Here is a 26,984-nt window from a genome sequence, read left to right as displayed (position 1 = left end):
CAGCAAACCCCACCCTGGATTTAACTCTAGCCTAATCACAGAACAATATACAACCATACTTCTTTGGGCTGTGGGAGGAATGAGAGAAACTAGAGGACCCGGAGAAAACCTACACATTCCACAGGAAGAACACACAGACATCTTACAGATGACGTCAGAATCGAAATCCGAACTTCGAGGCTCCAAGCTGCAATGACATCGCGCTAACCGCACTACTGTGACTTTCATACGTGATCTTACCACTAACCACGTCTTTCCCTCCCCTCTCCACAGGATTCGCTCTCTACATGACTCCCTTGTCCGCTCATCCATAAATTTGGCAGTCTTGTGAGATCTCTTTCAGCAAGCTTATACAAAACAGATTGGTAACTGGGAAGCAAATAAATAAGGAAGAAAGCACAAAATTAAATAAATTAAATTTTTCAAGTATAATGTACTCAACGGAGACTAATAATAAGGGGGAAAAAAGATAAGGCTATTTTAGGATGCACAAGGTAGTTTGCAGATAATGACAGCAAGACAACAAAACTAGGGAACTAGGAAAATCATGGACCTAACATGAAGAAATAAAAAAGGAACAACATTTAGAATAAAAAGGAGGGAGTTAATTAATTAATCAGTTGTGGGGGGTGGGGTGGGGGGAGGGGAAGACCTGGTCCTAGCTTACTAAAAGTCAGGAAGGGAAGCAAATGCCTGTCAAAGTGACACTGACAGAAAACCATATTCAAAAATACTTCCAATTAGAATATCAGTTACTAATGAATTTCTATTGTTACGTACCCCATAACTGGGTCACTTACCAGCAAAGATAGAGAAGTCCTTTGAAGTCTGATGGTACTATTTTAACAGTATTTATTGGTAAAAATACACAAAAATAATATCAGTGCAAACATACAGATAATATACGTCGTCAATACTAGATCAGAAGGTGCGGGTATAATAATAATCAATAAGAAATAGCTCTATCGTTGTCTAGGGGGTAATGTATTGTCCGATGGAAATATAAAAGTCACTCAAGTTCATTCAGGCTGCAGCTTTTGGTTGGAGAGAGAGACGGATTTTTAGAACTTGCCAGTTTTTCCTTTTTATGATGTCGATCCTTCGAAATGTCGTTGGTGGTGGTTTCTCCTTTTAGCTAAAGCCATTCTTCCGTGGTAAGGCCCACCAATTCCAAGGCAAATGGAAAAGGATGCACGCGGGCCCCCCACCGGCTGTCGCTATTAAACGCCGTCACAGGATTTCTAGCGTTTCTCCTGGTGCGTCTAAAGGGGTTGTTCCCCAGACCCTCTTTTATCCTTACTCACGGGGTCTCAGATGTCAATCAGGTTGGGTTGGTGCCATCCCTCAACCAGCCCACTTTGGTCATTCCCTGAGGGCTTCAATGAATAATACAGTACTCAATACACAATTCCGTCTCCCAGAGACAATGGCCGTTATCCGTGGCTTTGTCTTTCGGAGGCCCAGGACACGTTCCAAACCTTGAGGATCCTGTGTGTCTCTCTCTCATTTCCTGGGTCCCAGACCCGAATTAATAGCGATCTTGCGATTCTCAAAAAGGAGGGGGCTACTTTATACCCTTCGGCCCCTCAGAGTTGTAGCACATTCATAACACTATCATGGCACTCAAGCAAAAGGACTCCAGACAAAAAGTCCACAGGAGGTTAATCCCGTGAAATTTAGCTATGAACTATACTACACCAATGGTTTCTAGCCAACAACATAGGCACATTATTCCTTATATCAATGAAAGAACCCATGTTCTCACCTCTATAGAATAACAAATTGGTCCACATGATGTAATTTCAAAATCATAAGAGGACAGGAAGACTGCTATTGCAGATACGGCCAATGGGCAATCAACCATTTTAAAATAAAGAATCTTGTCCCTAATACCTGTTTGCCGTATGCAAAAATCCATTTGAAGTAGTACCAGATGACTTGCAAGCATTATTCCTGTATTTTAAAAAAAGTAGGTAGATAAGAAAGTGACCAACTACAAGTTTCTGATTTTAACTTTAACAGTATAGTAATCAAGACAGAGGAACTTAAAGAATATTCAGCAACCAACAAGCATTTACAGCCTATGGAATCAGACCAAAATGCATCTAAGTGACTCATTAACCTCATTTATATAATAGCAAAAAAAAAATGCAGGAAATACTCAGCAACTCAAGCAGTAGAAAGAGGAACAATTAATGTTTCAATCCCCTGATCCTTCCTTAGATTTGGGAAAGCAAAAACTAGTTAGTTTTGAGTTTTGGTGATGATGAGGGAAGGGGAATCTGACATGGTTAGACTAACGCGCAAGGAGTGTAAAGGTCATATTAAGCTTCTTTGTCTGTGTAATATTTTGTTTAAGGTAAGGCTGTATCCATTAAGGATACATTCAGTAAGTTGGACTATAGAAAATTTTTTTAAATGGAAAAGAGTCAAAATGTTGATGACAAGCAGATCAGACAGTCTAATACAAACAGTAACAATAGGTTACATAAAGCTAAAGAATTCCATAATGACTCTTGCAAGTTGCAATGTGCCCAGATAGAAAATGAACTGTTGTTTCACAATTTAGGCCTTTCTGTAACAAGCGAGAAAGCAAAGAAATATCAGAGTGGGATAGAGATGCAAATAAAATTGGTGGAAAATCGTCAACTCAGGGTCAGTCCTGAAGACTGAACTGTAAGTACTCTGAAAATCTATCACCAACCTGTACTTGATTTCTCCAATACAAGAGGCAACATTATGAACATTGAATGTAGTACAAAAGATTGAAGAAATGCAAGTGAAACTCTCCTTCATCTGGAAAGATTATTTGGGTCCCTGGATGGCAGGAAGGGAAAAGGCAGGAGGACTGATAATATACCTCCTGTGGTTGCATGGGAAATTGTAAGACATGGAGTGGCAGATGAGAACAGAAGAGCAGAGTGGGAGTCAGAAAGGTAGCACTACCTTCAAAAAACTGCTAAGAGGAGGGGAGTAAATTTGGTGTGGAACCTTGTTAGGGCTGATAGAAATTTTGATGGGTGATTTGTTGAATGCAAAATCTGGCTTTGGGGCACAGGCTGGTGAAAGAGTTTATGACTAGTGGATCTCTGTCAAGTCAAGTCGCTTTTTATTGTCATTTCGACCATAAACTGCTGGTACAGTACACAGTAAAAACAAAACAACGTTCCTCCAAGACCATGGTGCTATATGAAATAACACAAGACTAGACTAAACTATGTGAGACAACTCAAGGCTACACTCTGTTCTAGCTCTGTCCAGAAGGCGTGAAAACAAAGATGCGGGACACAGATGACACAATGTCAAGGGCTCTGTCCAATATCATATAGGAGAATCAATAGTTCAGGAAAGAAGACATTTCAGAGGCACCCGTACAGAATGTCTCATCATTGGAGCCAATACGACAGAGTTGGAAGAACTATGAGAATGGAATTGAGTCTTTTTTGGAGGCCAGATGGGAGGAAGCGTGATCAAGATATCTGTGGGAGTCTATGGATTCATAGTGGATGCTGGTGGCTAACTTAGTCTCTGAAATAGAAGAGGAGATCTTGGTTAATTTTTCCCTCAAAAAATTAATAAAAATTTGGAATTCTGGAAATAAATCAGAAACACCAGGAGATTAAATTAACATTTCAAGTCAATTGCCTATCATAGGGTTATGAATTCTGATGGTCATGAACTTCAGACATTAATTCCTATAATGTGCTTGATTGACAAGGGACCTCTAACCTTTCCTCATTTTATTTCAAATATCCATCATTCACAGTAGTTTTCGTATGCATGATATGCTTCCATAGGCAAAAAGATTTCAACTACAAAAAGTTTATTAAAAATAAACTCTTGGGATGGAGATAGAAACAATTTTTAGAAGCAGAGATATTTAAATATCTCAGCTAATGGCCAGCAGCTGTCTGACATGAAGTGCTGATAAAAGGAGACAGAACTGCTGCACTGTTCAGCAGATTCAACTTGGTCAGAGACTACTCCTCCCCCAAACAAATCTTTAACTACCCAAACCAACTATGGATTCTCACCAAAATTATATCCATTGTTTGTGTCTTAATTTATTTTCAAATAAGTTATAAAATATCAAAATTTGCAGTATCTCAAGATGCAAATGGGGAGAAAAATATTCTAATTTTTCATTTTTTGCATGCAAAAAGGCTCCAAGATAGTGAAGCATAATTGCTCATAACATCACATAACATCTCATTTCCTCAGTTTAGGAGAATGTACTACTAATGCATCTAATTATAGTTTGTTAGTAGTCGTATGCTTCCTTGAGTTTAAATATCTGCCTGACATTCCTCAATATTGCATGGGATACTACCAAATAACCATTAAAATTACACAAAATAGTTCATCATCTTCATTGCCACTTTTAGGAGCCTAAGAAATTCAAGTAGAATTAGGCAAACAGTCCTTCAGGTCTGCTCCACCATGCAATAACATTACAACTGATCTTTCATCTTAGTGCCATTTTCTTGCAATAATTCCACGTCCCTCAATTCCCTTAATATATAAAAAAAATCAGTTTTTGTCCTTGATAGGCTCAGCATTGATCCTCCACAGCCTTCTTGGATAGAGAATTCCAAAGATTCATTACCATCTGGGTAAAGAAACTTCTCAACTGTCCCGATAGGCTTCTCACCATGTTTTAAGATTCCAAGGTTCTGGACACCCCAGTCAAGGGAATCATCAACTCTGCATGCACCTTGTCAAGCCCTGGAAAAATGTAAAACATCTTAATGAGATCACCTATCTTTCTTCTGAGCCACAGTAACTAGGCCCAATCTTCTTCATCTCTCTTCAGATAACAAACCTGTCATCCTAGAAATTAATCTGTTGAACCTTTCTGTACTCAAGTTGCAATAAATGCTTTCCTCAGAGAGGGTCCAAGCACTCTACACAATATTTCACGTGTGCTCTCACAGAGACTCTCTGTAACTGAGGTAAGATGCCTTTTGTACTTTTTATGAAGATTTTTATCAAAATTGTATTATCTCTGACTTGCATTGTGAAATTTGTGGCAGCAATGTAGTGTAAAGATATAGAATTACTATAAAGTACAAAGCTAAGTAAACAGTGCAAAGAGGAATAACGAGGGAAGTGTTCACTGTCTTCCTAACATTTAATGTACTTTCATGTTAACTTTCAGCAACATGTTCAAAGGGACATCCTGGTTCCTAGGAATAGCAATGCATTTTAATCTCACACTATTGAAGACATCTACATTGTTTTTTTGTACCAAAATTGATACTCTCTCAGTATTCCACATTTTATTCCATCTACTAACGGCACCCTACTGGTTACAGGCTTCCAACCTTATCCGTGACCAGACAAGTTAATTTAGGGCATTCTTAGCAAAGTATTTAAGATATCAGTTGTGAATTCATCTGTTATTTTTTCCAAATATTGCCAAAGAATCTTCAACATCCATATAAGAGCACACAAAAAGGAATGTATCCCACAGTTTAACATTTCCTCAGAACTTTGTTTATATATTGGTCCAACTTTTACACTCAAGTTTCCGGGGTCAAATATGAAACTTGTGACTTAAGAGACAAAAGAAAATGCTGTCATGATAGTACTCAACATAAAAAAAAATCTGCCTCTTTCTGCACTCCATAAACTTTGCTAATTTCAACCAGTACATGCCTGACAACTTCATATTTAATTGGCAGACTTTCTGATTCGCTCTTATTGCTTATTGTCCTTTTTCCTTCAGTGGTAAATTTAGACACACACAATATCAGCATTTGAAATCAAAAGTAAGGAGAGTTTATGCTAAAAAGTTACAGTAAATGGGCCATAGGCATTCATCTTTATGAACAAGACCATCCACCATTTTCCTAATGAACTTCCGTGAAGGCTTGCTTTGTCGATTCAAAAACCTGAGACAAAAACAATCTACTACAAAAGACAGAGCAACTTTTCAATTAACAAGAATACCCAAATAGGGAGTAAACTGGCCTTTTAAATGCTGGAATTCTTACTGAATGGTACAGCTGGCAGATCCTGTGGTCTCAGCTCCAGAGAATCAGGTTCAATCCTGACCTTGGGTTGCCTACGTGAGGTTTGCACGTTCATTTAGTGACTGTACGGGCTTCCTCTGGATGTTCGGTTTCTTTCCAAAAACATGCAGCTTGCTAGGTTATTAGGCACAGTAAACTGCTCTTGGTGTGGATGAGTTCATAACTGAGGAGAGTTGAGTGGATTCAAGGGAGAATAATATGGGATTTGAGCAAATAGGTGCTTGAGTATTGGCAGTATTTTATGTTGATGCATTTATTTCCATGTGATATGACAATGACCGTAAATGGTACATTGCACTGATAATTGGTCTCAGAAGAGTCCAGAATCTTTTGAAAATTTGGTTTGTTCAGAAATGATGAATGGAATAAATGCTGAAGTAATTCACCAGTAAATTTATGGTTGCTGAATCTCAAAAAATATTCAGAACTTGTCTTCACATATTTTCCAATAGTAAACAGTGCAATATAGTAAAACTAACTAAATTGAGAACGCTGGGAGAAAATAACACTCCGAATACACCCTCCTATTAACCAAGAAAGTTTTTTTCTTACCTTAATCCATTTTACCCTAAATTCTCAACACACTCAGTCAAGTTTCAAAATTATTCACAGCAATTTCAAAAACACAGCAATTTCAAAAACTCAGCAACTCAAATCTCTCAGCCACCAGCATATGTTCCTAGCAATACACGTAAATCCTGATTTCTTTTAAATGAAGAGAAATTGTTTATACATTTTGCTTTTACCTTCTCTTCCAGTCAACTGCTGCGATAGCCACTCTAGGCCGTTTGATTTCCACGATAAAATTGACAACAGCATTTCTAAATTAAGAATGGATGTATCAGCCAGGATTCCCATTCTTAGTCACAATCTCTGTGTGAGCACAAGATTGATTTTAGCAGTAAACATTCTTTAAAGAATAGCTTTCTATCATAACCCATTAAGACCAATGGTGAATGTTATGATTATTCATATCAAGGGATCACCAGTGAGTAATGTTCACATGGATTTTCAAACTGTGAGAGCATTTAAATCAGAATGCATTCCTCTGTGACAACCTGCCTCCTTCCCCTTAAAAACTATCACATAATAAAGCAGGTGCTCTTCGAGGTTTCTAATTAGTATGGAGAAAGGGTGTGGAAGGCAGCTAAGTTTGGAAACCTCTGATATGGATGCAAGACCAGAGAGAAAAGCCAGTTCTCATAGAACCACACCCTAGCAAACAGTTAGTAGCCTGGGAAAAGAACTGGCATCCAAGAGGGGGAAAAAAAAATCTTGCAAAGAGTAGCTTGTAGCTAGCTATCCATCCAGAGCCAAACATATATATTAAACCTCCGGAGTTTCCTTAAAAGTTGAGCTGGGGAATTCCTTGAGCAAACAATGTTCATGTGTAAACTGTTCCAAAATTAAATACTAAGCAACTTAAACAAAACAGCTGACATCTTTGGAAAACAAAACTAGTTCATCTTCAGTTTAATTTGGGATTTGAATTCTCAACTGAATCGCAAACTGGTAGGCTTCCAAACTGAGGTTCCCAGAGCCAAAGGGCATGATGAATATTCCATTAGCAATCTAATAGGGTGAAATATTCTTTAAAAATGAAATAAAAACCCCAGATGCTGGAAATCACAAAAATGTTGTCAAGCAGCAATCTTTACTGCATTTGTAGCCTTATAAATTATTTGTTACATTTCAGAGTTTTAAGATGTCTTCTCATGGATGAGCAGTCATTTTTTGGAAAGGAAAACCACTACCATTTGAGGTTAGAAGAACAAATATTAATGTAAAATTGGCTAAAGTAGTTGAAAATAGTTTATAGATCATCACAGAAGGTCAGCACCAGAATTCCAAGTTCTGTTCACACTACACCATGACCTACTTTAGCATCTAGTTAAGCAATGCCTTGATTTCCCATCTTGTTTTAAATTCCCTCCAAGGTTTTACCTCTTTCCTCGATGTACTGATTGTTGGTGGGGTGAGGCAGTGGTTGGTGACTAAAGCTCTACAACTTTCTTTCTAAATCTTTCAAGCCATCTCTCTTTCTAATTTAGTAAGTTCCTTAAGAGCAATTTCTGCCAAAGAACGTGATTATTTTCTCTAACAACGGTGTCTAATTCTATTTGCTAACATTCATGCCAATTATGTTTTGTAACTTCAAAACATTAAAGTTAATTGAAAGCAAAACAAGGAGCTGGGAGATAAATGTGTATACTTCGTTTTTACTTCAACAACATTTATACATATGATGTTTGCCACTTATGTACTTCATACATCTCACCATAATGAACTATTTAAACAACAAAGAATGTTTAATCAAACAATATATTTACAATACTACTCAAATATTACTGAGACATTAAGTACACAACACTCCTTTCTGCTTAGCTATAAACTTCAATTCAATATAGAACTCATCTCAACTTACATTCATATACAGTTGGCCCTTCTTATCCGCAGGGGATTGGTTCCGGGACCCCTCACGGATACCAAAAAATGTGGATGCTCAAGTCCCTTATTTAACCTGTCTCAGTGCAGTGGTCTTTGGACCCAGCGGAACCCCGGATCTTATTTAACCTGTCTCAGTGCAGTGGTCTTTAAAACCTGGCGTAGCTCTTAATCCGCAATGTTTCTATTCACGAAAATAATCACGATCACGATTAAAAATAAAGTGGAAGTAATAAAGCGATTGGAAAGAGGTGAAACGCCATCGGTCATTGGAAAAGTGTTAGGCTATAGTCAGATCGGAACAATTTTAATTAAGCATGTGAAAGGCCCTGCCCCAATGAAAGCTACAATTATTACTAAGCAATACAGTGGTTTAATTATTGAAATACATACATTTCTGAAGTGTTTTAAATGCATAGAAAGGTAAAATATATACTATATACTAAGACAAACGTTTGACTAACTGACGCTAAATACTACCGGATGTACCAGCTCCGACTTCAAATCTGACTTAAAGACAGACTCAGGAATGGAACTCGTTCATAACAAGGGGACTGCCTGTACTTTTAAATCATCTCTAGATTATTTATAATACCTAATACAATGGAAATGCTATGTAAATAGTTGTTATACTGTACTGTTTAGGGAATAATGACAAGTAAAAGAGTCTGTACATGCTCAAACAACAAGTGCTTGAGAGAGAACTTTCTTACGCTTGTAGGTAACATCTTTCCTGACAACAGAAGTTACTCTGCTTGGCAGTTCAGACTTGTGGCTGTGAAAACAATATCAGGTTCTGGGGACTCCTCTGTGATGGTTATAGCAGTTGACTGTGAGACTGCAGGAAGTGGTTCTGAAAGCTCTGGACGCCTATCTTTTCTTTCTGGATCTTTGATTCCTTCTTCTCTTCCAGTTCCTGCTTCTTTCTCTCTTTATCCTGCTCTCCATTCCTTTTGCAGTCATGCTCCCAGTCCTGATCTTTTTTCTCACACTCTTCCTCTCTTTCTCACCTTCCTTTTCCTTCTTTCTAAAACGTGCATCTTAATCTTGGGAAGATGCATTTTGTTCACTGGAGTATTCTCTTACTAATCCTTCTATTGTTCCTTTTACAGTCTGATCTCTCCTCTTGGCTGCCTCATCCACAATTATCTGATGAATCCTCTGTTTTCCTATCTCCACTGTCACCTTTCTTTTTGGCCTTCCATTCATCCAGCTGGGCTTTAGTCTTTGCATCTGCTTTTAGAAGCAGCTTTTAATCCCCCACTTGAAGTTCATACAATAACCTTAATGCACACAGAGTAGATACTAGTTCTTTATACTCACAAAAGCTGGATGCTTGGAACTTCCCTGAAGCTCCTTGAATTGCCTTCCAGCTTAAACCCAAGCCACATTTTGCAAATATCTGCCTGATTAACATATCAGAAACTTTCTGAGATATGTATGCATACATATGTATTCTCAGATAATAATACAATAATTCCTACAGATATGATCAAAAAGCTCCAAAACCTGAGCCTCTGTACCTCCCCTTGCAACTGGATCCTCGACTTCCTCATCAGAAGACCATAGTCTGTGCAGATCGGAAATAACATCTCCACCTCGCTGGTAACACTGGAACACCTTAAAGAATGAGTGCTTAGCCAATACTCTACTCTCTACACCCATGACTGCATGGCACAGCTCAAATGCCATCTATAAATTTGCTGACATCAGAACAAATGTTGACCAGAAGGGGTACATAAGCGAAATAGCAAGCTGAGTGGTGCTGTAGCAACAACCTTGAACTCAACGTTAATAATACCAAATAATTAATTGTAGAATTCAGAAAGAATAAGGCAAGGGAACACACACTAGTCCTCATAGAGGGATCAAAGTGGAAGGAATGAGCAATTTCAAGTTCCTGGGTGTCATTATCTTTGAAGATCTATTCTGGACCCAACATATCGATGCATTTACAAAGATGGGACAACAGTGGTTATATTTCATTAGGAGTTTGAGGAGATCAGTATGTTACCAACGACACGATCATTTGCTCCATTTCTACAAATGTACCACGGAGAGCATTCTCACTGGCTACATCACCGTTAGGTATGGTGGGGGCCACTGCACAGGATCAGAATAAGCTGCAGAAAGTTGTAAACTCAGTCAGTTCCATCTTGGGCACTAGCCTCCAAAGGACCCAGGAAATCTTCACAAGGAGCGATGCCTCAGAAAGGCGGTATCCATCAATAAGGACACCCATCACTCAGGACATTTCATGACATATCCTAGTGATATTAAATCTGATTCCTAAAAGTTGCCTACGAAAACTGTTGTAGCTGGATTACTACATTCATCATTTTCACAATTCCTCTGAGCAGCATGGTCCTTCCTAAGTCTAATATGCTTTCTAACCAAAGGCACAGAGGTTGATACCAACAGGTGTTTGCCCTTAGTTGGGCAATGGTTCATGGTGTACAGCATAGAGACAGTTATGGCATTATCCAGTACCTCTCTTAATTTGCTTTCAGTTGACTCTATTACAAAGGATATGTGGAGCAAATGGTGGATGGATCGCCAATCAATTGTAGATATCTCAGCCAATCATGCCCCCACAATGCTGGTCTTCCTGTTTTTCCCACATACAAGCTCAATGTGGCTTGTTGGTTGTTGTATTTCACTGTTAAAAATGTCATTCCCTCAGGAGTTATCTTTTCTCCATATAAGTTCTTAGGTGGATATCTGCAGGTTTCAGTTGAAATGCCATTCAAATTCAATTTGTGGAATCAATGAAACTGCCACACCAGTATCCAATTCCATTTTAATTCATTTGCCATTCACTTCTGATGTAAGCCATATTGCTTGTCTCCTATTAGTTTTCATGTAATAAATTTCTGGGCTACTCAGTCCTGCATTATCAGGTTTTTCATTCAGATTTCAGGCAGATTAGTGCTTTTTTTGAAACTGCAACTTAACTTCTTATTTTTTCTTCTTCCTTGCACAGACCATTTATTTTTGTCTGTCCAACATGCTCCAGTTGTCATATTTTGAGGCACTATCTGCAAGATTTAACTTTAAATCTACACTGGTGTGTGAATCCCTGGCACAATAGTAACACAATTTGTGTGGCCTGCTGATTTGGTCAGATGTTGCAATTTTGTTCACACTCACTTTCATTCCTGACTGCAACTCAATTGCATCTCTGTCTGCTGTTTCCATTGATACAGCTATTTTAACTGCTCTTGTATGTGTAAGGTGCATTTCGGTTAGAAGCAGTTTCTGATTGCTTTCTTAAAAGATTCTGCAAAGTAAACAGTCTCTCAGTGCATCAGTAAGCTCGTCATTGAACTGAAAATGCTGAGACAATCTCTTCAATTCAACCACATACGCTGAAATGGACTTCCCTTCCTTTTGATTCCACTTCTGAAATCAACAATGTTTTCTGTTCCAATCGTTTCTACATTTCTTTCAGGATATCAGCAAACCTCATTTTAGGAGGCTTGGTTGTAGCAGTTAAACCTCTAAGCAAACTGTATTCCTTTAAACCCAATGCACTCAGCAAAACTGGCACTCGTTTTTCAATGGCTACTTCATTTGCTTTAAAATATTGCTCAATTTGTTCCATATACAGCAACCAGTTATCTTTTGTCTAATTGTAAGTGTCAATCCTACTGGTGTAGTCAGACATTCCTGTTTTTTTTTTAAATGATTATTATCACCCGGTACTCACTATTTATGAACCTGTGAATTCTTCTGTTTACTACCTTTTTTAAAAAATACTTGGCAGTCTCTGTCTGTTACGCTGTTTTTTAAAAAAACTCGAACATTTCGCTGCACTTCAGCAATTAAGTAGCTGTCTCAAGTTCATTTAAAACTTCCTTGACAACACAATTATGTTTTTATAACTTCAAAACATTAAAACTAATTAAAAGCAAAACAAGGAGCCAGGAGATAAATGCGTGTACTTCATTTTTACTTTTGTGAGACAAGCACATATGATGCAGTTGCATCATGACATATGCCATTCACGTATTTTGTACCTATAACCATAATGAATTATTTAAACAACAAAGAATGCTTAACAATAAATTTACATTATTACTCAAATATTACTGATATATTAAATACCCAACAAATTGCCTTTGCTAGCTTTGTTACACAGAAAGAAACACAAATACAAGTTTTCATTTTTATTGTTTTACAGTTATTTAACAGATTTTATTGAGGTATTAAACTATTACTAAAATAAAAGCACAAATCTACCAGGAATATCTTTTGAGTGGTCAGGAAAATCCTCAACAGGATGTAACTGCCCAATTTATACAACATTCACAAAATGCTGAATGAACTCATCAATTGCATTATATTTAATTCAAGCTCTGGATTCAACCTGCCAAGGAATAAGTTTCTACAAATATTATATTTTGCCTTGATTTCAATATACTTAAGTGTACTTTTTCCTCTCTTTCTAAATCCATTAACAGAAAAATATATTCTCCACAAACTGAAGAGCATAAATGGGATGAGACAATCTGTTGACCAGTTTAAAAGATAAACAGATCCAGTATCCTAAACAATATATTTGGTTGCATGTTCTCATTTCTATATATGGATAGCTATCACACTCCACAAAAGTACAGAAATCTCTTCGGCGGGTGAAAAGATCCTGGCATCATAAACAAGTTTGGCCTGCATTGCTCATTGTTGCCTGGACAATTGTCAGAGTTGAGAGAATGACAGTACGTTCTTTTCCAGGAATTTGCCATCTGACATAGAATTCAATTTACTAGCAACTCATACAATGAATTGCTTAGTAAATTACAAAACTATGACCTCCATATTCTATTGTTGGTTCAGTTCTGAACCTTACCAAAAAAAAACTTAATTAAGCATTTCACTCAAGTATGAAAACTATGGGAAACTTGAAAATCAAAATGATAAAAAGTTGATAAAGTTGTTAGATACTATAATTATTCATCTTTAATACAACTGCCATTTCAGTGCAAATTTTCATTTATGATTCATTCAATAACACCCAGCTCAGAAATTGTCATGTGCATCACAATAACAGACTTAAGGTTTCAAAATGCCACTGGGTACATCAAATAAAGAAAAATAATCAAATTGTAACTTTTTTCATTCTTTCCAATATATGTGCAACAAAGGGGAAGTTGCTATGCCGCAAACAGACAAAAAGTAAATGACACTCCAAAAAAAAAACCAGAAACAGCATTGGTAGTCTGACAAAGCCTCAAGTTTGAGTCAATGGGTTAACACAGTGGTCTCAGACATCATAAATACTCTGTTGTTTTGTAGATATATTTGGGACTCTGGAACATTTACACATGCTAGTTGTGCTGCACTGTTGTTGGTCCCCCTGCAATTTAAAGAGCTTGATTTAACATAAAAGGGAACCAGATAATACTACTAAGCCACTATTAACAGAAACATTTCTGCAATAAAAACAGCCTATTATTTACTTCAATAAACAAGAAACTCTCAGACTTGTAATATATCTGACAAAATCAAAAGAATCAAGAGTTTACATAGATTGCAATGAAATTAATTTGTTTATAAGATTGCTAATTACTTCTCTTAATTATGCTCTAAAGCCAGTTTTCAGTTTCTATCAATGCTGTATGTAAAAGTAATTTCTCACACTCATGTTTTTGCAAATATTCAAAAAATGACATGTTCTTGTGAAAACACAAATTAAAAACTGACAATAGCATAGATTTTCCCCATCATTCTATATTAATTCTTTCTGTTAAACAACTGGAAAACAAGTCTATGGCAAGTTAGTGGGAAGCATGAACTAACTTTGCATAGGAGAACTCTTCTCAAAGATCCCTCTAGTCAGTATATTCCTGTACAACTGTGCTAGGTTCAACCAATTACTGGAGAAAATAACATATTGTAACTGCCAAAATATTAACTGGCATGGTCTTCAGAACACACAAGGTCATTCAACTTAAAAATACACAAAGGATATCTGCTTCCCTTGGAATAACAATATATGAGAAAAACATAATTGCAATTAGTCTTTCACTGCGCCTTTTTTCCCCTTGCTTGTAACAGAGGAAAAAATTGTTCCATTTCGACGTTTCTAGCCCTGAGAAAACACTCTAGTATTACGATTGTTATGTCAATATTACCTTTACAGGGCATTTAAAATACAAAAAAAAGTGCATTTCTCTCTCGCACCAAAGGACCAAAAGGGCATGCATTATAATTTTCAAAAGAAATACTGTGGAAACCCTAAATGTTCATCTAGTTTACCAAGCTAACTTAATTGCCACCATATTTCTGAAAATTTCTCAACCATTGTGTTGTAATATCCCTTAAGCCTTCATGCATGCTAAATAATTGACCTGATCTTTAGTTTAATTATTAAAGTACTGTATAAGAAACAATTCTGAAAGCTTGATATAGGGTGCAATGAAACATCAGCTGATAATTAGTTCAACTCAATTCTTACCCCTTTAAACTGTGAACATATTAACATGCACTGTAATGGCACTTTATGAAGAAACTGGAAATACTCAAAATTAGTTCACGCTGAAGGAGCTGAATGAAATATTAAAAGTAGTTGAATAGTAGTTAAAAGGAGATAGAAAATGAATGTCAAAAGAACAATGTTACAATGGTCATGGGGGATTTCAATATGCAAGTAGATTGGGAAAATCAGATTGGTGCTGGATTCCAAAAGGGGTCATTTCTAGAATGCCTATGAGATGGCTTTTTAGAGCAGCTTATGGTTGAGCCCACTGAGGAATCAGCTATTCTGAAGAAGGTGTTGTTGAATGAACCGGAAGCTTAAGCTAAAAGAATCCTTAAGGGCCAGTGATCATAATATGATCAAATTAGAAACATAGAAAATCTACTGCACAATACAGGTCCTTCGGCCCACAATGCTGTGCCTAACATGTACTTATTTTAGAAATTACCTAGGGTTACCCACAGCCCTCTATTTCTCTAAGCTCCATGTACCTATCCAGGAGTCTCTTAAAAGACCCTATTGTATCCGTCTCCACCACTGTTGCCAGCAGCCCATTCCACGCACTCACCACTCTCTGCATAAAAAACTTACCCGTGACATCTCCTCTGTACCTAACTTCCAAGCACCTTAAAACTATGCCCTCTTGTGCACCCTTTCTATAGTTTCCACATCCTAATTCTACCTGAAATTTGAGAAAGAGAACCTAAAGTCAGATGTATCAGAACTACAGTGGAGCAAAGAGGTATGAGAAATGAGTTGGCCAGAATTGACTGGAAAAGAACACTAGCAGAGCAGCAATGACTGGAATTTTTGGAAGTATTTGGAAGGAATAGGATATATACATCCCAAAAAGGAGGCAGTATTCTAAAGACAAGATGACACAACCATGGCTGACAAGAGAAGTCAAAGACAATGAGAGGACTTATAATAGAGCAAAAATAAGTGGGAAGTTAGAGGATTGGGAAGCTTTTAAAAACCAACAGAAGGCAACTAAAAAAGTCATTAAAAAGATAAAGATGGAATACGAAAGTAAGCTAGCCAATAATATTAAAGAGGATACCATAAGTTTCTTCAGATACATAAAATGTAGAAGAGAGACGAGAGTGGCTATCACAGCACTGGAATATGATGCTGGAGGGGTAGTAACGGGGGACAAGGAAATGATAGATGAACTGAATAAGTATTTTGCATCAGCCTTCACTGTGGAAGACACAAGCAGTATGGTGGAAGTTCCAGGTGTCAAGGGTCATGAAGCATGTGAAGTTACCATTACTAGGAGGAGGTTCTTGGGAAACTGAGAGGTCTGAAGGTAGATAAGTCACCTGGACCAGATGGTGTACACCCAAGGATTCTAAAACAGGTGGCTGAAGAGATTCTGGAGGCATTAGTAATGATCTTTCAAGAAGGGAGAAAATCAGAAGAAAGGAAATTATAGGCCAATTAGTCTGACCTCAGTGGTTGGGAAAGTGTTGGAGTCAATTCTTAAGGATGTGGTTTGGGGGTACTTGGGAGGCATATGATAAAATAGGCCGTAGTCACAGGGTTTCCTCAAGGGAAAATCTTGCCTGACTTAATCTGTTGGAATTTTTGAAGAAATAACAAGCAGGATAATGAAAGGATAATCAATTGATGATCTGTACTTGGATTTTCAGAAGGCTTTTCACAAGGTGCCACACATGAGACTGCTTAATTACAGGCTATGAGCCTATGGTATTGTAATGGAAAGAATCTAGCATGGATAAAGCAGTAGCTGATTGACACGAGGCAAAGAGTGGGAATAAGGGGAGCCTTTTCTGGTTGACTGCTGGTGACTAGTGTTGTTCCACAGTGCTGTGTGTTGGAACCAACTTTTCTTATGTTATTTGCCAATGATTCGAATGATGGAATTGATGGCTTTGCTGCAAAGTTTGCAGACGATACAAAGGTAAGTGGAGGGCCATGTAGTTTTGAGGAAGTAGAGAAGCTATAGAAGAACCTGGACAGAGTAGGAGAATGGACAAAGAAATGACAGATAGTATGCAGTGTTGGGAAGGGTACGGCCATGCACTTTGGTAGAAGAAATGAGAGGGTTGATTATTTTCTAAGTGTAGAGAAAATACAAAAATCTGAGCTGCAAAGGGACTTGAGAGTCCTCATGCAGAAATCCCTAAAAGTTCATTTGCAGGTTGTCTGTGGTGTGGAAGGCAAATGCAAAGCTAGCATTCATGTCAAGAGGACTGAAACATAAAAGTGAGGATGTAATATTGAGACTTTATCAAGCACAGGTGAAGCTTCACTTGGAGTACTATGTGCAGTTTTGAGCCCTTTGTCTTTGAAAGGATGTGCTGAAACTGGAGAGGGTTCAAAGGAGGTAATTGAAAATAATTCCAGGATTGAACGGCTTGTCATATGAAGAGCGTTTGATGGTTCTGGGCCTGTATTCACTAGAATTCAGAAGAATGAGGTGTGAGCTCATTGAAACCTATCAAATGGTGAAAGGCCTTGATAGAGTGGATGTGGAGATGATGTTTCCTACCAGAAGAAACTGCCTCAGAATAGAGAGACATCCTTTTAGTTAGAATTGAGACTAGGAGGAATTTCTTTAGCCAGAGAGTCATGAATCTGAGGAATTTGTTGCCACAGGCAGCTGTGAGGCCAAGTGTTTATGTATATTCCATGAAGAGGTTGATAGATTCTTCATTGGTCAGGGCATGAAGGGATCTGGGGCAAAGGCAGGAGACTGAGGCCAAGAGAAAAAATGGATCAGCTATGACGAAACAGCGGAGCACACTCGATGGTGCAAATGGCCTAATTCTGCTCCTATATCTTAAGGTTTTATGGAATGAACTACTCAAAGTCACATCTCTTTTTGTTTCAATTGCAAAACACAATCTTCCATTGAATGGTCTGACTTACCTCCAAACTCCTAGACCTGGGACTCAGCACCTCCATTTGCAACTGGACCCTAGAGTTCCTAAACAACAGAATGCAATCTGTAAGGATACCTCTGCAGGGCAGCAACATTAAGGAGAGTTGTAGCAAAGCTGTGTCCTCAAACCTCCAATATACTCACAACTGTGTGGTCAGATTCAAAAGTTCGAAGTAAATGTATAATCAAAGTACGTATGTAGCACTATATACAATCTTGAGATTCATTTTCTTGTGGGCATTCAGTGTAAATACAAGAAACACAATAGAATCAATGAAAGATTGCTCCCAGCAAAATAGACACATGACCAATTTGCAAAAGACCACAAACTGCACAAATATAAATGAGGGAAAAAAGGTGGAAATGGATGGGTGGGTAGGTGGGTAGGTGGGTGGGTGGATGGATGGATGGATGGGGAGTAAATACCAAGAACATGAGATGAAGAGTCCTTGAAAGTTCTATAACTCCATCTACAAGTTCACAGACGGGATCACCAAAATGGCCTAGATCTTAATCATGACGAGATGTATTATAGGAAGGTGATAGACAGCCTAGTGTCATGATGTCAGGGCAACACTATTTCCCTTAACATCAGCAAAATAAAAGAGCTGATGATTGGCTTCAGGGCAGCACATATGCCTCTGTATTTATAAGGGAAGCTAAGGTGGAGATGTTTGAGAACTCCACGTTCCTAGGTGAAAGCATCACCTTTTCCTGGTTTAACCATGTAGACAGCATAGCCAAGATAACTCAGTAGTGCTCTTCATCAGAAAGCCAAGGGCATTTGGCATGTCCCTATCAACTCTCACCTAATTTTTATAGATGCATTTTTGAAAGTATTTTTCCTGGATGCATCACAGCTTAATATGGCAAATGCTTTGCCCAAGAATGCAAGAAATTGCAGACAGTTGTGGACACAGCTCAGTCCATCACAAAAACTAGCCTCCTCTCCATGGATTCTGTCTTTATCTTCCTATGTCAAAAAACAGCCAACATAATCAAAGGTCTCTTCATTCTGGATGTTTTCTTTTCTCTCCACTTCCATCAGACAGAGGATGCAAAAGCTTGAAAACAAGTACTATCAGGTTCAAGGGCAGCTTTCATACCATCATTATAAGCCTCTTGAATAGACCTTTTGTATGTTAAAGATGAGCTCTTGATCTCACAATCTAACTCATCTTGACTCAGGCTACGTCCACACTGAAACGGCGTTTTCCTCCCCCGAAAACGGAGATTTTCAGAAACGCTTTCCAGAGGGAATAAATCTGAAAACACTTAATATCCGGCGTAGTGTGTATGGGGTAACCGGCTATTTTTAAAACCAATGTCATGACGTGCTGGAACGAATGTTGGTGGTAGCGCAGCATTTGTTTTCTTGAATGCAACCTCCAACACCACAACAATATTTGACAATAGATGTGTAACAGCCTAATGTAACAGTGTATGGAAATACAAGAAAACACTGATGAACACATGTTTTATACATTTAACAAGGTGCTTTATTAATGTATTGCTTATGCAAACATTCAATAGGTGCAGTTGTCGCTTTTGCCCAGTAACTCATTTCATTGCACAAGTTAAATACAGCAAAATAATACACAAAGACATAGCAAAAGTAAAGGCAAACAAATTAGGTAACAGCAAATTTCATTTTTGCCCAGTAACAAGCCTTATTGCATTTACACCCTATCCTCGTTATATGTGTCTTCATACAATGTGGATTCACAGTTATGCGAGGAACCTATCTCTATCAATGTCTCCTTATATGCGTCCAAAACTCACAGTTATACAAGGAGCACTGCTTTCCCACTAATACAAGTCATGTGCGCACGCCTCAGTCTCACTCCCGCCAGTCTCGCATTGATTTTGGCAACGTGTGGATGTGCGAGCTTGTGCTCTTAAACTTTTGTTGGTTTTACCTACAGTACAGTGATTTTGTGCATGAAATATTTAACTCTGCCTCCTAAGCAACAGATGTCATGTCCTGGGCCATCAGCCGAGCGGCAGAGAACCACTTTAACACTTGAAAAAAAGTTGGAAATTATAAACAGCGCTGCATCAGCTGAAGGTAACACAGCTCTGGGATGCTACTGCCGGGAATATAATCTTGCCTTTAAAGTTCTTTTGTTCCTTGACAATGCGCCAACCCATCCTAAACATTTGGACAGCATTTATCCTAACATAACAGTGCGTTTCCTGCTGCCTAACACGACATTCAACCACTCGACCAAGGTGTGATCCACATTCAAGGCGTATTTTTTTTACGGCGAACTATCTCTCAGATGCTGCAAGCAACAGATGATTTTGAAAATCCCAGGAGGTTACCAACGGTGAGGGAATGGTGGAAGTCGGAACACTTGGCACGAATGGCAATGGACGAGAACCCAAGTTTAGAACGGAGTCAGCATTTCAGTCATTCACTGCTGTCAACCCTTCTTCCTTACAAGCAAACTTATGCTGAAAAACAAAATGCTGCCAAGCAAACAACCCTTACCACTTTCTTCAAACCGGTGCCGGCAGTTCTAAGAGTTCTGTGAGTCTTCCTTCAAGCCTTGCTGTGCTTGATATGATCCTGACGACCATAACCATCCATGCATCTTATCCATGTAAAGCTGCCCGACACCACAACAACCACTCATCTCCCAGAGCAAACACACCTGACACTGTTGGTGAGTACTGTACACCCTAGTATGTTAACTTTCTATGATTTATTACATTGAATATTACCTTAAATTGATGAAATATAATACAAATGTTGCCTTGGTATGAAGATGTGAATAAATTACAGATAACACATATTTAGGAAGCCCTCTGGAACTCATCCCTATTTTCTCCATTTAAATAATTATTCACATTATGCGATTTCACATTTTGTGTCGACTGCGACGAGCGTATATCCAGCATATAATGAGGATAGGGTGTAGTTCTAGCTGTCCTCCCTTTCATCGGTGAAGAGACTACGATTGTAGGAAATGTTTCTGGACAAACGCGCACCAAGCCTTTCATTTGGCAATTTCCTTTTAAGTTTTTCTAGTCTATAACTGGACAAACACGCACCAAGTATACCTTTCCTCTTCGCTTGTTTTCTGTGTGTCCTGTGCATGCCCAGTAAGAGGAGATTCCGTTTCAATATCCGTTTTAATGTGGACAGAGATATTTTTTAAAACGCCTAGTGTGGGCGCCTGTCGTTTTTACGCAAAACCGGCGTTTTCAAAATTATCTGGTCTAGTGTGGACGTAGCCTCACTGTCTATCTGCCTTGCAGTTTCTCTGTAACTGTAGCACTATATTCTGCATTCCACAATTGTTTTTCCCTTGAATTACCTTCATGAACTTATGTTTTGAAATGATTTGTATGGACTGCTTGCAAAAGTAGCTTTTTTAACCAAATTTCTGTACATGTGACAACAAAAGCCAATTCCAATTTCAAACATGTGTTTCAAAAATTTGGAGAACTCCAGCTGTAAGTGTGAAAGACAAGAATAAAAATTTTGCATTGCTTAGTTTTGTTCGCCACATAACAACTGCAATGTATCTTTCCAACCACTTCTGGAAACCCTGAGTTTGACCCCGATATTTGTATATTGATGAAGATTACTTGGCTACAGGGTTAAACCCTGGATCACATTAGGCAGAAAAGCAGATATCATATCAGGGTTGAGCTTGCACAGCCAATATTGCTAAATTAGATCCAGAGGCCTGAAAACATGAAGCCCTCTTGTCTTCATTATTATTATTAAAGCTATTGAATTGGAATTGGAGAGTGGAGATCAGAAGGGATGGAATGAAGCAGAACAAGCATAGCCAGCTGAACCCCAATCTTTCATACAACCTCTGTCTTACATCAATATATCTCATCCATGATATTTATGAATGACTGAACTGGTTTTTTACATTAGTAAAAAATGTACTGTATCTGAATGCAGTTCAACAAAATGTCACATACAAAATTTCCATACATATGTTTTGGACTTACAGTGCTTATATGTAAATCTTAAAAATGTCTTAATTTTTTCTTCTTCTTTCAGTGTGCAATATTTCTTCCCTGCACTGAAGAATTTGTTGCCTTTCCACCTGTCTGACCCTTCTTTTGTTCAGAAAATACTGTTCCTCAATTTAACTCATTTCCAGTGAGGAGGTGAAATATCAGCTATCTAGGTAGCAAGCAAATACAGAAGGCCATCTCCTGCTTGCTGCTTCAAGTTATGCTGTTAGGCAGAACATCTATGCTTTAACTGTGCCCAAGGCTGGAAAAAAAGCTTAGACAACCACTAAAGTTCATCTGGGTTTACATGGGACTGTGGGCGAAGAAGTTCAAAATAAATACATGGTCTCAAATTTAAAAGAGCTTAAATCCAAACTGTGTTCTCTGTCCTTCCTAATATGTGACCTCATGCATGAAGTGCCAGAAAAAGTTGAGGCATCATACCTAGTCTGTAACAATATCATGATCATTCTCAATCTTTTTCCCTCCTCATGATCATTACAGGCAGTCATTGATTGCTGCCATATCTTAGTTTGCTGCTCTCTAATGCATTAAAGAAGTCACACAAAAGCCAAAAATCCTCATCAACATTTTTCTTGAGCCCAAAGGAAAGCAAGCAGGGATTGGAACTTGATTATACTGCAAACTTTCCTAAAGCAAAGGCAGTAATAGACCATATTAATGTGGAACTACTGCTTATAAAAGACTTACTTGGCAAACTCCTGCCTGCATCACCTGAGGGCTTCCACGACTTCCTTACATAAAAGGAACACATTTCTGAAAATACTCTTCCACCCTCATTGCAGACTCCATCCATTATCAACCTCTGATGTTAAGACAGCACTGCCTATTTTATGTTATACAATTGTAAGCACTTCAAATAGATTAAGTAACTTCACTACAATGCCATCAATAAATGGTAGTATTACATAAGAAATCCTGGCAATGCTATTTAGTGAAACTCTCTAATGAAGATCTGAATCTTTATTTGGTGCTCTACAAAATAGGGTGACACCTCACACTAGTTTAATACCATAAAAAAGTTTTTTAAAAATCTATGCCAAAAGTCTCTTGACAGTAGTTTATTTTCCCACAGACAGCACAAACTGGATTTATGAGGGAATGTAATTCATAGAGAGCAAGACAAGACAGACCCTTCAGCCCAATTTGTCCAGGCAAACCAAGGTGCCACCTAAAAATTAATTTGCTGCATTTGGCCCATATCCCTCTAAACCCTTCCTAATTATCTACTTATTTAAATGTTGGTATTGAACTTGCCTCAACTGCTTTCTCAGGTGCCTTATTCCATATAGGCATCCCTCTGTGAGATGTTGTCCCTAAGATCCCCATTAAACCTTCCCCCTCTCCTATTAAACCAATACCCGATAGTTTTTGGTTACCCTTTCTCAGGAAAAGGACTATATATTCATCCAGTCTGTGCTTCTCACTATAAGATTACCTCTCAATCTTTCCAACTCAAAGGAATATCTTGCCAAATACAACTCAGGCCCTCGAATTCTGGCAACATTTTCGTAAATCTCTATTGTAATTGTCCAGCTAATGACATTCTCAATTACCAAACTGCATGTGTGGCCTGAATGTCTTTTACAATGGCAACTTTTATTCCAACTCCCGTTACAGTCGGCCCTCCTTATCCGCGGGGGATTGGTTCTGGGACCCCACCCTCCATAGCAACTCAAGTCGGTGGACTTTAGGACCCGGCGGAGAACCAGAGCTTATTTAACCTGGCTCACTCGGGACCCACCACGCGCAGAAAACGATCATGATTGAAAATAAAGTGGAAATAATAAAGCGATCGGAAAGAGGTGATACACCATCGGTCATTGATAAAGCGTTAGGCTACAGTCGGTTAACGATCAGAACAATTTTAAAGGATAAAGTGAGAATAATGGAGCATGTGAAGGCCCAGCCCAGATGAAAGCTACAACTATTACTAAGCAACGCAGTGATTTAATTATTGAGTTACATACATTTCTTAAGTGTTTTATATGTATAGAAAGGTAAAATATATACTATATGTTATGACAAACGTTTGACTAACTGCCGCTAAGTAATACCAAATGTACCTGTTCCGACTTAGAGAACTTCCGGGTTTTTTTTCAGTTCCCAATCCGCGGTAACCCATGCACATCCTCCCGTATACCTTAAATCATCTCTAGAATACCTATAATACCTAAAACAATGTAAATGCTATGTAAATAGTTGTTACACTGTATTGTTTAGGGAATAATGACACGAAAAAAAGTCTGTACATGCTCAAACAACAAGTGTTGGAGAGGGAACTTCCAGGTTTTCCTGATCCGTGGTTGGTTGAATCCGTGCATGCGAAACCCGCGGCTAAGGAGGGCCGACTGTATATATCTTGATTGATGAAGGGCAAAATTCCAAATGCTTTCTTCACCACTCTGTCTACTTGCCAAACCACTCTCAGAAAACTATTACTTGTGCCTCCATTCCACAAAACTCCCTAGACGCCTAAAATTTTTACTATGCCCTTTCTTACTTTTTCTTCCAATAATGCAAAACCTTGTACTTTCCCAAAATGAAAGCAATTTACTAATCTTCAATCCAATTATCTCGCTGAACAATGACCCTTGTAATTTTTGATTACTTCTTCACTGTCTATAATGCCACCAACTTTAGTATCATCTTCAAACTAAGTAATGATGCCTTAAACATACTCATCCAAATAATGAACATCATGTCCAGGCAGTAATCCCTATAGCATACCATTAGTCATGGGCTTCGAGTACAAGAATTAACATTCCACCAACACCCTCTGATTCTTACTATTTATCTAACTATGAATCCAGTTAGCTAGTTTTCCCTAACCTTCCAGTCCAGCCTACCATGAGGGCCTGGCAAGATTTACCGAGAATCACTATCTCAAATATTTATATTATTCCTAGCAATGGCAATCTCTAGAAAATCCAACTTATAAACAGCAGATATTGCAGTAGGTGCTGCTAATTCAGAAGTGTGCAATGTTTTATGCTATTTATGGTAGTTATTTCCATCAATTAATATATGTACAGACAATGCCAATTTTAATTTACACACCAGTAAAAAGTATTACCCTTATTGTGTTCACACCTTTACCTCACATTCAGGTCTTGGTGTGCATCATTTGTTTTGGAAATTTTTATCCTGACTTTCTAGGTTAAGGTAAATTAGTTACCCTACTTGTGTGGGTAAAATATACAGCTGAAACAAATTTTGAAATTCTTGATTCAAATCATGGTACCATGCTATTCACCTGCAAGATTTTTCTCTCAGCTTTCTTCTCAAAAACAACATTCCATTTGTGTCACAAACAAATCCAGCTCAGATTTTTTTATTGCAGCATCCTACTTTGAAACCATTATTGCTTTCTTTCCATTCAAGGAAGTTTTTGATCTTTGGAGAAACGTAGCTTCAAATGTATTTAATATGCTTTAAAGGACTCCCAATAAACTGAATTTCCAAGATTTAATAATTGCATATGCTCTGCACATGATCACAAGAAACTGCAGAGAGTTGTGGACATAGCTCAGCACGTCACAGAAACCAGCCTCCCAACTTCATGGACCCTCCTCATGTTGGCTGCTTTACTAATGCAGTAAAAAGCACTGACAAAGATCCAACCACCCTTTTCTCTTCTCTTCCACCTAGTGGAGCTACAAAAGCATGAAAGCACATACCACCAAGCTCAAGGACAGATTCTACCCCACTGTCATAAGACTACCAAATAGCCCCTAACACAATACCTTGAACTCTTGACCTCACTATCTATCTCATTATGATCTTGTACCTTATTGTTTACCTGCACTTCACTTTTTCAGTAGCTGCTATGCTTTATTCTCCATTGGTTTACTGTGGATTGATCCGATCTGTATGAACAAGGATTCACTGTATTGCAGTACATGTGACATTAATAAACTATCTATTAAGGCAAATACTAGCAACAGCTACTTCAGAATATTGAAGGGCAGATGTAAGTGGTACCAAAAGACTGGCATGATACAAATCCAAAAGAGAAACATGGAAAATGCATACTAAACCCTCACTTAATGCAAAGATCCCCCCCAAGATGGTGTTTCTCAGAATCATTTTTAAAAGCATCTAAAAGTAGCAAGACATCAACAGCTAAGCAAGTTATGTTTTTTATTATGGAACATGATAAAGGTATATATTGTGTATTCCATGTTCCACAAAGACAATACTTCTGTTAGAATGCAGCAAAACAAAAAGGAAACTGGTAGCAGAATGCCCAACAATTTTGTACATGAAAATGGAGATGAAAGCAGAATTAAAAATATGTCTGGACAAATCTATCACAGGTTCAATAAGAGCTTCAATCTACTGTTTATACTTAAACCAGACAACTAAGCTTGAAACACGCATTGCTGACTGTAAATGACGATTTATTGACGCAAGCATTACTGCACGTGGCATGCCAACAATCAATCACAGAATTTTTTTTTAAACTTTTCTAGGAGTTAATCCATGACTGAGAATTTCAGCTTGCAAACCACAAAACTACCAATAATGTGTTAGGAAAGGTTATGTAAACCTGAAATGAGCCAATGTAACAGAAGAAAAGGCTTATACTGTAATGGAAATATTTAAAGGACACCGAAACTGCCAAGAATTTAAACAAAAGCAAGGCAACACTGCAGAGTTTAAACCTGAAATGGTATTTGATGCACATACTGTCAAATTCATACTAAAGGGGTAATAAAGGGTTTTGCACCTCATTAACAGAATTCTGACAAGTTTCTGCAATATTTCATATAATTTTCTGAAACAAAAAAGATCCAAAGTAGTTCAAATAGAATTTCAATGACGTGGTTATAGCATTGTACAAAATTCAGCAAGTAACAAAATACAAATTATGACTACAATTCCATGAACATTAAATTCCTATTCACAGAAGCTTTGAGGATCAATCACAATATAAGACAAAAAAAATCATAAATATCACTGATATATGACATGAAAGTTGTTTCACCACAGTATAGTGCAAATGCATATCATATCTATAACTTGTAAAACAAATAAATAGCACTAGAAAAAGAAAGACATGACCAGTTCAGAAATCTGATGGCAGAGGGGAAGAAGCTGTTCCTAAATC

General features: G+C 37.9%; 1 protein-coding gene across 8 annotated transcripts in view; it reads right to left on the bottom strand.

Annotated features, from left to right (window-relative positions):
• hdac4 (histone deacetylase 4) overlaps nucleotides 1–26,984 on the bottom strand; it is a 432,610-nt gene that overhangs the window by 347,460 nt on the left and 58,166 nt on the right. For 3 of the 8 annotated variants that reach the window (XM_059967106.1, XM_059967107.1, XM_059967112.1), the window contains exon 1: nucleotides 1,894–1,963. The exons of the other annotated variants lie outside the window; for them this stretch is intronic. In XM_059967106.1, the coding sequence (XP_059823089.1) occupies nucleotides 1,894–1,948 (55 nt within the window). In that variant the 5' untranslated portion in view covers nucleotides 1,949–1,963. Of the gene's footprint in view, nucleotides 1–1,893; nucleotides 1,964–26,984 lie in introns of those variants that run through there. 8 annotated transcript variants of the gene reach the window in all.

The sequence above is a fragment of the Hypanus sabinus genome, chromosome 4, assembly GCF_030144855.1.
Source record: "Hypanus sabinus isolate sHypSab1 chromosome 4, sHypSab1.hap1, whole genome shotgun sequence".
In the NCBI taxonomy this organism is placed as follows: domain Eukaryota; kingdom Metazoa; phylum Chordata; class Chondrichthyes; order Myliobatiformes; family Dasyatidae; genus Hypanus; species Hypanus sabinus.
The sequence above is the reverse complement of the archived record's forward strand: the minus strand, read 5'-3'. Positions and strand labels throughout refer to the sequence as shown.